This window comes from Camelina sativa, chromosome 16 (assembly GCF_030686135.1).
Source record: "Camelina sativa cultivar CO46 ecotype springtype chromosome 16, ASM3068613v1".
In the NCBI taxonomy this organism is placed as follows: Eukaryota; Viridiplantae; Streptophyta; class Magnoliopsida; order Brassicales; family Brassicaceae; genus Camelina; species Camelina sativa.
In genome coordinates this window covers 10,041,959-10,055,488 of record NC_141895.1, presented here as the reverse complement: position 1 = coordinate 10,055,488, position 13,530 = coordinate 10,041,959, and the positions used below count along the sequence as shown (strand labels likewise).

General features: G+C 31.5%; 2 protein-coding genes across 2 annotated transcripts; one reads left to right on the top strand and one right to left on the bottom strand.

Moving 5' to 3' along the window:
• Positions 1-390: 390 nt before the first annotated feature.
• On the bottom strand, positions 391-1,442 carry LOC104758928 (putative GPI-anchored protein At3g06035). The gene is made up of 2 exons (XM_010481900.3): positions 1,211-1,442; positions 391-992 (listed from the first exon to the last, which is right to left on the bottom strand). Exons 1-2 carry the CDS (start codon positions 1,296-1,298, stop codon positions 490-492), a joined length of 591 nt encoding a protein of 196 aa, XP_010480202.2. The 5' UTR covers positions 1,299-1,442; the 3' UTR covers positions 391-489.
• Positions 1,443-1,782: 340 nt separating this feature from the next.
• On the top strand, positions 1,783-3,340 carry LOC104758927 (NADPH-dependent aldehyde reductase 1, chloroplastic). Its single transcript, XM_010481899.3, has 4 exons — positions 1,783-2,074; positions 2,213-2,589; positions 2,668-3,026; positions 3,126-3,340. Exons 1-4 carry the CDS (start codon positions 1,820-1,822, stop codon positions 3,146-3,148), a joined length of 1,014 nt encoding a protein of 337 aa, XP_010480201.1. The 5' UTR covers positions 1,783-1,819; the 3' UTR covers positions 3,149-3,340.
• Positions 3,341-13,530: the final 10,190 nt, after the last annotated feature.

Genomic DNA, 13,530 nt, shown 5'->3' with positions numbered 1-13,530 from the left:
GTTTGGGTTCTCGAGGGCATAAGTTCTGTGATAGCATCTTCAAATTCCACTATGAACCAAAACTTTACCCCCGAATTTACCACCTGGTATCTTTGTTTCATAGATAGTGTACTTGAGAACTACATTGTCAACAAGATTCATCTTCATGTAAACTTACCACAAAAATAACATATTACTCAAGTTGCGATGAAACTGGCTTTATATTGTTGTTCTGTTCAAGTGTTCAGGCATCATAGTAAAGCTTCTGCCAAGAATTTTTGTTGGTTAGTTTAGTTTAGGTCTCTTCGTAACAGCTTCTGAGCTTTCTATTCACTCCCAAGCGAAGATTTTTTTTTTTTTTTTTTTTAATTTGACATCACGCTAGAGAATTAATTTTGTTATGCCTTGTAATTTGTTAATTACGATGTGTTGTTTTATACTATCCGTCCAAAACACAGCGTAAAAGAGAAACAAAAAGAGTCTTCAAACAAAACAAAAGCTTCAGTACGCTTATAAAAGAACAAGGCAGCTAAACAAGAAGCCCATTAGCCCTAAACCAGTCATCACTCTCACAGACGTCGCCTTACCAGCAGTAAAGCTTCCACCTGGAGTGCTTGTGGTCAGCACAACCACCATCCACTCTTTCTCCGACCCAACACCAGCCCCAACATACCTCGAATCGTTCAGATACTTAGCATAACCGGTTTGTGTGTAATTAGTTAAAGCCAGAGTAGGGATCCGGTTAGGGATACAAACTGGTAAGATCAATCCGTCACGGGTAGTGTTTGGGTCGATTTTGCACTCAGAAAGAATGTCTTGGTAGTTAGTTAACTGCGGAGGGACCGAGCCAGGAGTAACCGTGCCGGCTGTGGAGTGGTTTGTGCATGGTTGATCTTCGAGCTTGTCGGCGATCTCATCGGCCACACAATCAGCCTTCTCGTTCTTTGTAAAAGGTGCAACTTTTTGAGCAGTTCGGTGGCTGTTTAGGCCTTGAAGAAGATTATCCTCCGCCTCTAAAATAACACAAACACAACAAAAAAGGATCCATATATGAGAAAGATTACATCAATTGTAACTCCAATATCATGAACTCTAATCACCAAGTACCAATGACCCAACCAACTACTATTATACACATATGTAAAGTCTAAACACGTATAAATTTCAAGTACAAGTTTATACAGTACATAAAATACACTAAGAGAGAGAGAGAGAGGTTAAGAGCGTTTACGGTTGCAGATAACACATGTGGAAATCAAGGAGAAAATGAGGAGACGAATGATGTAGATGGATAGAGACATCTTGGTAATCAAGACCATTCCTCTTCACACAATTTCTTATTCTTATTCTTCTGGTAATAAAAGCAGAGTTAGAGATCAAGGTGAAGGCAAAGAGAATGTAAATTTGTTGGACATGTACTCTATTTGTTTATAGTATCTTTCTCCAAAATTAGCCTTTCTTGATAAGATCTGTTAAAGTGGCAAACACTTGGCAAAGAGGAGGTTTCGTTTTGCCAAAAGACGACGTGTATTAATGCACATCCTCTTCACGTGTCATGCATGCAAAACAACAAATACAATTACCAAAAAAAAAAAGAACTAAGATATAATCATATCATATTAAATAAAATAAATCTTTCTAACAAATTAGTGTGTGAACGAGAAACAGTTTTTTCCATGTCACACGGATCACCGTTTATGGTTTACCACAAATCCGGTTCCATTCACCAACACGTGTATCATCCTCTGGCAGGTCATGTTCCTTAAACTGCTACGTGTCATAACCCCATGCTGAGATATATCCTAGCTTCCATGTAACGTGTGTGCATGTATATATATATATGGCCATGAACGGGTTGTGTCGAGTGTTCACTTCGTCGAGAGTCTTATCATCGAACGTTACCCTTTTGTTAGCTCAAATTCCAAACAAAACCAAGAAACCTCTACCTCAGAATAGAAGATTACCTCAGCTTTTGTGCGTAAGAGCGATGGCGTCTGAGAAACAAAGACAACATGCCCAACCTGGCAAGGAACACGTCATGGAAACAACACCACAATTCTCTAGCTCAGACTACCAACCCTCCAACAAGCTTCGTGTAATTATCTTTATAACCTATAGTTTCATTAGTTTGATATCAAAATATGACATATTCGTAACTCTTTAATAAGATCCATGTTCATAATTATATATTTGATACATATTTTATATAACAAATTAATGAATGTACAATCAGGGAAAAGTGGCGTTGATAACTGGTGGAGACTCCGGGATTGGTCGAGCAGTGGGATACTGTTTTGCACTCGAAGGTGCCACTGTAGCTTTCACTTATGTGAAGGGTCAAGAGGAGAAAGATGCGCAAGAGACTTTACAAATGTTGAAGAAGGCAAAAACATCGGATGCTAAGGAACCAATCGCTATTCCCACTGACTTAGGATTCGACGAGAACTGCAAAAGGGTCGTTGATGAGGTCGTTAACGCCTTTGGACGTATTGATGTTTTGATCAATAACGCAGCAGAGCAGTACGAGAGCAGCTCGATCGAAGAGATTGATGAGCCTAGGCTTGAGCGAGTCTTCCGTACAAACATATTCTCTTACTTCTTCCTCACAAGGTAACAAACACGTGCAAGTTTTGGTTCTCATAAAGACACATACGTGTGAAGGTAATTGGATTTTTCTTTTTTTTTAAGGTATGCGTTAAAACATATGAAGGAAGGAAGTAGCATCATCAACACCACATCAGTGAACGCCTACAAGGGAAACGCTTCACTTCTGGACTACACTGCTACAAAAGGAGCCATTGTGGCGTTTACTCGAGGTCTTGCACTTCAGCTTGCTGAGAAAGGAATCCGTGTCAATGGTGTGGCGCCTGGTCCGATATGGACTCCGCTTATCCCAGCCTCCTTCAATGAGGAGAAGATTAAGAATTTCGGGTCTGAGGTTCCGATGAAACGAGCGGGTCAGCCAGTTGAGGTTGCGCCTTCGTATGTTTTCTTGGCTTGTAACCACTGCTCTTCCTACTTCACCGGTCAAGTTCTCCACCCCAACGGTATAGCCCCATATACAGATTTATATATTTAAAATATGATGGTTATGCAAGTGGGTAGCTTTCTTTCAACTTATTGTTTGTGATGTTTTGTTTGTGTAGGAGGAGCTGTGGTGAATGCATAAGCGTGGAGCAGACACTACCGTCTCTAAACGTGTAAGGTCTTAAATATGGTGACAAAAGTTGTAGTGTTGTTTCGGGTTTAGTGACCTTTTGTTAAGTCATGTATATGTTAGTAATGTGTCGAGTACGACCTTTTGTCAGTATGGTGGAACTATCAAAAGTATGTTGTAATAAAGACTTCCACATCGAGTACTTTGGGCCTTCTCCCCTCTATAAGCGTAGAACCCTGCAATATCTTATCTCGAGACAGAAATGAATTATATTGGCATGTCGATGACCCCCAAAATCTTATATGGTGACAGCAAAAACTATTCAATTGTGTGTTTGATTTCTAAAACTTAAGTTGTCCGTCTTTAGAGATGCGAGATTGTGCATCCAATTAATGTCATAGCCACGTCGTGTTCTTCACTTCATATCATTTTGTTGTAGGAATCATCCCGTACTACAACAATGTTTCTCCACAAAGCAGTTTTTCTCCGCTGATTGTTTAATATTTGAGATTTGGAAAATTTCGACGCTGCATTGGATACAACTCTTATTGTTGTAGTTACATTAATTGATTAGTTAGTGTGTATGTATATCTATCTATAGTCTAATGCGAGTAAAAGGTCAACATTTGTGTAAACCGAGTAGGAAAGATTGAGATAAACTTCTTTTGACAATGCATAATCTAAATGCAAATTACTACTAATAAAAGGGACAATTTGAGCCCTCTAACACCATGTCTAAATCTTGGTTCTGAAGTTGCCACGTCAGCTTATATTTCTAAATTACTCCCAAGTTTACACGTTAGAAGTCAGTCAAAAACATTATCGAGATTTTTTCACATCAGGAATTAGGGTTTCAGCCAATTTAAAAGTGCGGTTTCCCAAGAATTCTAATCATTTCAGCTTTCTTTCATTTCCTGGTTACTCTTTTTTAAGTTCATCATGTTCACATCTCCCGTAAGTATCATTACAATTTTTCTCCCCATCCTCAACATAATCAGTTTTGACTTTCAATAGAAATCAAATCCCGCAAAAGCAAACAACAACGAAACACGAAATCAGTGTAGTGGAAAACAGTTTAGAATTGACAGGCATATCTGTAAGATAACCGTCAGAAACATCCGTTACTGACCAAAAATCTGACGGATTATGTCCATCGGATTTAAATTGTCGAAAAAATTATTCTATTAGAAATTCGTTAGAAATTACTGATGGAATTTCCGACAGAGGTTTTACCAATGAATTTCTAATGAAAATTTTACCAATGAATTTGTGACAGTTGTTTTACTGACGGCTAACAGTTCGAAAATTTTTCGTTATACCGACAGAATAACAGACGGATTATATAAATAAATTTAAAAAAAATTAAAATTTTAGAAAAATAAAATTAGCATAATTATACAATTTAATTAAATACTAAAAATATTTATTATCTAAATGCTTAAATATTTAAATTCAGAAGTTTAAATTTTTTAGAAAATATATTCTAAAAACCCAAAAGAAGAAATTGTTAAAAAAAAACTAAAAATTGTTCCAAAAAATAACAATATATACTTAACAATATTAAAAATTCATAATATACATTATATACTTAATTAAAAATAAATAAAAGCAAAATTAATAAAATGTATAAAATCAATACTTAACAATATTAGAAACAAGAAATTGTTAAAAAAAAACTAAAAATTGTTCCAAAAAATAATAATATATACTTAACAATATTAAAAATTCATAATATACATTATATACTTAATTAAAAATAAATAAAAGCAAAATTAATAAAATTTATAAAATCAATACTTAACAATATTAGAAACCATTGTAAAAAACAAACAAAATATATCAAAAAATTATAAAATGTATAAAAATCTTATACCCATCCCTATAAAAACTAAACAAATTCATCAAATCCAATTTATCAAAACCAAATCATCAAATCCAATAAAACCCAAGTCTAACAAATTTAACACACATCTCTTACAAACCAATTCATCAAATCAATAACACCCAAATAGAACAAACTATCAAATCTAACAAATCTATCTTATTCTTAAGAAATCTAAGAGAACTAAGCAAATCTATAAAAAAGATAAAAAAAGAACTTATCTTATAAGAAGTTGGAAAGAGTGGTAGGAGAGACTAGCCATATTTGAAGGAAGTAATCTCCAAAGGTTAGCCATAGGTGGAGAGAGGATTTGAGAAAGATTTTAGGAAAAATAAAAACAATCTAGGGAGAAGAAGATGAAGTGTTTTGGTAATATCGATGGTACTCACGGAATAGCTGACGGATAGCTTGTCAGTTATGTCTTAAAATTTTTCATTTCCCGCGGGAAAACCGACGGATATCAATTTTTTTGCTCGCGAGCCAGATACAGAGAAATTTTGAGAAGCCATTGTAAAAAACACACAAAATATATCAAAAAATTATAAAATGTATAAAAATCTTATACCCATCCCTATAAAAACTAAACAAATTCATCAAATCCAATTTATCAAAACCAAATCATCAAATCCAATAAAACCCAAGTCTAACAAATTTAACACACATCTCTTACAAACCAATTCATCAAATCAATAACACCCAAATAGAACAAACTATCAAACCTAACAAATCTATCTTATTCCTAAGAAATCTAAGAGAACTAAGCAAATCTATAAAAAAGATAAAAAAAGAACTTATCTTATAAGATGTTGGAAAGAGTGGTAGGAGAGACTAGCCATATTTGAAGGAAGTAATCTCCAAAGGTTAGCCATAGGTGGAGAGAGGATTTTAGGAAAAATAAAAACAATCTAGGGAGAAGAAGATGAAGTGTTTTGGTAATATCGACGGTACTGACGGAATAACTGACGGATAGCTTGTCAGTTATGTCTTAAAATTTTTCATTTCCCGCTTCTCAAAATTTCTCTGTATCTGGCTCGCGGGCAAAAAATTTGATACCTGTCGGTTTTCCGTCGGTTATTTCCGACAGATTACCGACAGATACCAAAATATTGTCAATATTATATTCGTCGGTTTTCTGCCGGTTATTTCTGACGGATTATTGACGGATTACCGACGGATTTAAGATTAAATCTCTTAATTTCATAATTTTTATTGACAAATATGCATATAATATGTATTATATACTAACCATAAAATTATTTGTGAAAATAAATATCTATATGATTAAATTAGAAAAAAAAATTCAAAGACAAATGGCAAATATTTACCCATAATATGTAATACCACACCGTAAGTACTTTATGTAAACAACCTATTTTTCTATAAAAACACAAATTTTGAAGAATGTTGTTTTAAAAAAGAGTAGTTAGGCATTGAAAACTCATATTTTATACATTGCTTATAAAAAAAAATGCATTGAGGAGCTAAGTTAGGAAGATTTTACACTATCCACATATAAACCGTCAGTTATCCGTCGGTAATTTCTGACGGATTACAGACGGATTGAAAAAAAACATACCAAATTTTGACACACCCGACGAAAAGTTTATATCCGTCAGTTTTCCGTCGGTTATTTCTGACAGATTATCAACAGATCAAAAATCACCGACAAAAATTATATATCCGTCGGTAATCCGTCAGAAAAACTAACGGATAAAATCCGTCAGTAATTTTCTGACGAACAACCGACAAACTAATCTTCTGTCAGATATTCGTCGGTAAGCCATCGGTAATTCCCGACGGATCAATACCGTCAATAATTCCGTCAGTTATCGCCTTGTTTTCTTATAGTGGTGCTTTTCCTAGAATCTCATCTTTCTCACCGAATGATGGAAGGTGATCTGTTTTCTTCATTAGATTTTTGTATTGCTTCACTTTTGTTTCTAAATGTTATGGCTACAGACATAGCGCACCCTGGCGGACAATATAGAGAAAGTTTCACCGGCCGTTCAGTCACTTTCATCTTCTATTGAAGTATTTATTAGCGGCTGTTAAACGACGGAGCATGCAACTGATAAGAAAAACTGAGCCGATGTTAGGATTACGATTCAGAAATCAAACACATTTTATGTGCTTGAAGAACCATCGAAGAACATCGAATGGTATGAGGTATGAATACTGTTCCTTCAATTATTTCTCTAATATGGTGAATTATGATCGTCTTGCATTTTGTAAGTCAATCGATCTTTCAGATCGATATATGCAAAGCAGTTCTCCGATGATTCCGGAGGGTGATCGTAATTTTGATGGCGCGGTGGTTGTTGAGAGTTGATAGGAACATAAACCCTGGAAAGAGTAAAAGGTAGTTTCATATTTTTATCGATGTACTTACGGGAGTCAACTTCCGACGATGAACTTTCCTCAGAGATGTGGAAAGTCTTGCTTATAAGAGTTATTGAAGGAATCGTAGAAAGCTGAAACGTTTAGACTTAATGAGAATCTCCATTTTTCTTTGTTGAAACCTTGCAATGCTGCAACGTTGTTTGTTTTCCATATTTATTTGGACGATTTTGATTTACAATTTCTTGAAAAATAAATGATAACATAGTAAAATAATTCATCATTTCTTTGGTCATTTGCTTAAGTGTAATGATTTTAAGCGATAACATGTCTCTTGATGTCAGGAACAAGTTTTCGGAGGGAGTCCTAGATAAAAGGTTTGAAGTACAAAAAACTGACCCGGATAGAACCATGACTGAAAGACCAAATCTCATATTTGTTGTTTTGTTTCTCCCGTTTCAATCCAGTACTAACACACATTTTTGAATACGATAAACTAACTGTTACTTTTAGACACTAACAAGGATCTATACATGATTTCAGCTCGGAGAAGAGAGAGGGATAACTTTCTAATACGGGTATAGACACCATCATAATTGGTTTCCAGCATCCGCCAAAAACAAAAAAACATCTGAAAGGTAACTGCTCAGTGCTCACACGGGGATAGAGTTGACATAAAAATGAGGAAAATCAAAACATAGTCATATTATAAAATCAAAACATATTGGGTCTGTTCGTTTCGTTGACGCTGGCGGCAGCGGCAAACGCAACTTTTTTAATCGCCGCATTTAATTGACGTTCAAAATCAGAAGCTGCGTTTGTCGCAGCGTCATGCCGCAAGTACCTGCGGCAACCAAACAAACAACGATAGCTGCGGTTGACGCAGCCGCAGGTACTTGCGGCGACGAAACGAACAGACTCAATATCTTGCTTTATGCTTATGAAAAAAAAGTTTAATTAAAAAAATCTACAATATCTTCCTTGCATCTATGTAACTTATCGCATCGCAACATATAATTTCGTCGTAACACTATCGGAATTTTAATGCCCTTCTTTTTCACAGAAATGAGGTGAACCACAAGCACAGATTCTTCTTGCAGAAGTAGAAGCAAAGAAAATACTACATATTTACTCTGTAATTGGTTTCATATCTTTGTTTTTTTCCATGAATAATTTCCTTGCGGAAAGAGTAACTCCAGATCCCTTATACCATCAATGTAGTACTTTGAAGCATGTGTTTACTCTGATTTTCAGTGAGATATTACATGCCTAGCGTTTGTTCATCACACCAACTTGGACCAGAGCAATGCCATTTCACCTCCTCAATTGTGATGCATAATTGACCTTAGCAATGACATCTCATCTCTTCAGTTGTGGTGCATAACTGACCTTTAATAGTAAATAGAATATATAGCATGCTTTGTTTCGTCTCTTATCTTGGGCATATATATAGAGTAGTATGGTTTCTAACTCTGGATCGAATTGTAATTTTTAGCGAATTCTAATCCACTAATCAATGATATTTGTTATATACTTTGTTGATTGATTCTTTTAAATATATGACATCCTAGCTTTGTCTTCCCGGTCCCTTGATAAAATGAGACAGGCACATAAACAGAACTGAACATGCAATTGTGGGAGTCTAGCAGACTAGCACCACAGCAAGTGACAGCGAGAGACGCACCATGTCTTAAGTACCGTTTAACTACATGAAAAAATATCTAACATTGATAAGTCTTACTACCTATTTCAGAATTAGCATATTCAGATATTCATATTGTAAGTATAGATTAAAAAACAGAATTTCATTAAAAAAAAACAGTAGGTTAAAAATCTTTGTTCATAAAATTAGTTTACAACCCGCGCGTAGCGCGAATTAACTACTAGTTAAAATAAAAAGGCAAGCTAAGAGGCACACGAATGTGCGATAATTTTCTGAATTGGATTCGGAGAAAATGCCCACTTCACCCTTTTTTTTCTCTCTCTGTTTAATGCCCACTTTAGATAGCATTAATTTAGACATGATTATATATTATTTCGATTTCACAATTTCAATATGTAAAGAGTTTTTCATAAACTATTATATAATTTTATAGTTCATGTTTATCTTCTAGAATTTATACCAAACTAGATAAGGTCTGCACGATGTGCAGGTTTAAAAACTGTTAAAAAAAAAAAAAATTTAATCATAAACAATTTTTTGAAAATATATAAAAAAATATTTTCTAAAGTAAATATATAAATAATTTAAGTTAGAGAATATTTGTATTTACCTTCATACATTTATTTATATTTATATATTTTTAATATATTATAACAATTATTACAATATTCTAAAACTAAATTATATCCTACTAAAATTTTTGCCAAATACTCATCATTACAAATATTATTATTGTTAAATTTCAAAGACGTTTCACAACTTATTAACAAAATATTTTACATGCAACAAATTCGACAAAGCAACATTTAATAAGTTACCACATATAATTTTACTCTATGTTTTACCATTAAAAATATGTTCTTTCACCCAAAATTATTTTATTGTTAAAGTATGCTCTTTATCACCATTTATAAAATGTCTTCTATACAAATTAAACAAATTTTATGTTGATTTACTTTCATTTTGGCATAAGTATAGTTCTTATAATTACTAAAATTGTTTTGTGACATAATTTCTTTAACCATGAAGTTTTTTTTACTCCAAAGATATTTTCGATGAACAATTGGTAAAAATTATCTATTCGATTACAATGATTTTATGACTAATCCAATAAAATTTGAGAAATTGAAAAAAAGTTAATATAATATAATAAAAATAAAAATTTGAAAATTATAATCAGGATGATATATATAAGTCTTAGATCATTCGGATATACAAAATATATACTTTATATACAATCCAAAACATGACATATGTCATAATTACGTTAAGAATCAACAACCTATTTACTCTTTAGAAATATCCAATTATACTTAAACAACTTAAAGCTATGACGTCGTCTCAAATATTCTCGAATAAAAAATTCTCAACTTATTTTTACCCGAATCAAAAAGTCTCATATATTTCTCTATATACCTGGTTTTAACGGTTTTGTGAACCTTATTCTATAGAAAGCCACATAAATCCGGTTTGAAACCAATTTTAAAATGGTATACCATTCCAACTTCCCAAATTTGAAATCGCTTCTCAATTACTCGATTAAGCAGATCTTGTTTCAATACAAGAATTATCAACATTATTCAGAAAAGACAACTCTAAATTTTGACCAAAATTATCAACCACCGACTTATCTTCCAAACTTATAATGCTATTAACTATAGAATCAGTTTTGGAACCTCCATCAATGTCTCTATCCTCAATTATATTAGCGGGCTTATAGACTTCGATTTCATTTATTGCATCTGATAGCTTCCATTGAAAAACCCGCACAAATCAAAGACCCACGCAATAGATCGACAATATATAAGAAAAAATATTAAAGATCAAAGCTTTCGATAGAAACATGTAATGTTATGTAGATATAATGTTATTTCCTTAATTAGCTGTCTTATTATGTTTCAACAATAATAATTCTTTTGACATAACTTATGTTATTCTTTTTAAATTTGTTATTCACTATTTATTTATTAATAAGCTAATAATATACATGCTTAGTGAATTACTTTTTTTGTTTATACATGTCAAAATCTTATTGAGAAAATGCGTATATTATAAGTAACGTACAATGGAAAATAGATTAGTTTTGTTAATTTTCTTTTTTGATTTAGATTTTTTTTAGATATAAACATGTAAATTTTATTTAGATTTGATGTTATTTTCTTAATTATCTGTTTGAAAAATAATATTATTTTGACACGTTTCAATATCTCATCAATGTACTTGACACATGTCATGATCTAATGGCTAATTTAAAAACCCTATTTTATATATTACTAGAATTTGGACCCGCGCATGCGGGATTTTAATATTTTTTTAATCAATATAAGTATTGAGCTCAAATATAATTATTCAAACTTTTGAGTATAAATCTATATAAACACTAAACTTACTTTACTAAGTGATATATTGTTGAAGATAATATTTATTTGTTATATCTATTTGCGTGAGATTTTATTTGAATTTTATCAATAAGAATCATTGAATATAAATACAATTATTTCAAGATTAAAAGATAAATCTGTATAAAGACTGTACTTATTTTACTAATCTATATATATGTCATATATTGTCTAGTGTCGAAATAATGTTTTTTTGACAAATTAATAATATATCATGTGATAACAAAAAAATGACTTAAGAACCTTAGTGGAAAAAGAAACAATATTGTCGACAATCTTCTGATCTTTTATCCTTAGAAGAGTTCATTTTATAATCATATCCCATGAAAACATATTTTTAAAAGTTCTAACGTCGAATGTCAGTTGTTGACCTAATTATAGAGACCATTTAAACATATTGATATCCCACATTAAATGCAAATATACAAAGTTTGATGAACAATTTTAGTGCTATGTCGCTACAATGTGGTTGTCCAAATGCATCATCTGCCATAATAGAATTTCGACCAAGTCAAGAATGTCTAAATAGGGAAACGTTTAAACCTGACAACGAATATCCGTTAACTAAAAAACATGTTCACACTAAAATTGATTTTTTTTAAGATGTTCATTTTTTCTATATTTTCTGACCATTGATTTTGTTTTTTTAGATGAACTATCTTTTCCAAATTATTTTTCATAGTTTTCCAAAAAAAAAATGTGAACCTTACAATATCTTTGTTTTAGATGAAAACTTTTAAATTGAGTTAAGTAATTAATTTTTTTTTTGTCATCATTGAATCGACAAGACCAATCTCTACTATGTAGGGTAACACGACTTAGTGGAGTCGAACTCTGGTGGGTTCGGTCGTAGAAGTGGTCCTGTAACAACTTGACTAAAGATATTTCCCTAATTTTTTATTTTTTATAAGTGAAATTTAATAATAAATCTTTGTAATATATGTTTCTTAGAAACTAATGTTCCACTTCAATTTTATTTTTCTGTTTAGATTTTTATAAATAAAATTACATAAATTGTTTTTTACTCCACCATGCATTAAAATCTTACTTCCATTCTAAAACTCATTAACCCATTATAAATTTTGGAATATGATCATTTTTTGGTTATAATTTGAATAATAACACTATTACTATAACAAATTCATAGTATTATTTTTAATATTTTAAAATTTTTATTTATTTTACTTGTTTCATTTATATATTTATTATTTTTATTATTTACTAAAAAAATTTATGGTATTGTTTATCCTATTTTAAAATTTAATTAGTTTTATTTAATTCGTTTTTATATATTTTTAAGTATTATTAATTATAAATAATAAATAAGCAATTAATGATTATTTAAAATAGTATTTTTAATGCAAAAACAAAAGAAATATTGATTTGGTGTATGATGGTGTGGAGGAAGGAGAAGAGATAAAAGTTAACTTTATATATATAGAAGATTATTAACATAATAAAAAATTAGTTTAGACTTCAATTCAAGCTTTTTTCCCAAGACTGCCAATCCGTTTTTCATGATTTTCGTTTTCTTTGTTTTTTTCGCATGTGACTTCACAAATCTTGTTGTAATACTCAGTGTCCGAAATTGGCTAACTATAGAGACGTAATTTTTTTTTTTTTTTTATTGTGCTAACAATGACGTAAAATGTAATGTATTAGGTTATATAATATAATTATATGACTAAATATATATGGCACATAGTATATTTATTTTACCATGTAGTTGTTGAGAATCTTTTGTAAATGAAATTTTGATATGGATGGCATATAATATATTTATCTTAGTTGTTTTTTTTAAATATAATAAGATTACAATTATCTTATACTTTCTTTTACTAAGCTTTAAAACTGTGATTTCTGATCGTTAAAATTGACAAGTATCACTATCGTATAAGTTATTAACTTTGATATTTAATCGTTAAAATTAACACGTATCATGATCTGGTGATTTTTTAACTTTAATCTCGTTAAAACTAATACATGTCATAATATGTTGACTTTCTAACTTTGAGAACCAAAATTTATATAATAAAATATTAAAGTACATTAATTTAACTAGAAAATTAAATATTTAAAATTAACTCGATGTTGTAGCGCCACCATGGAAAGG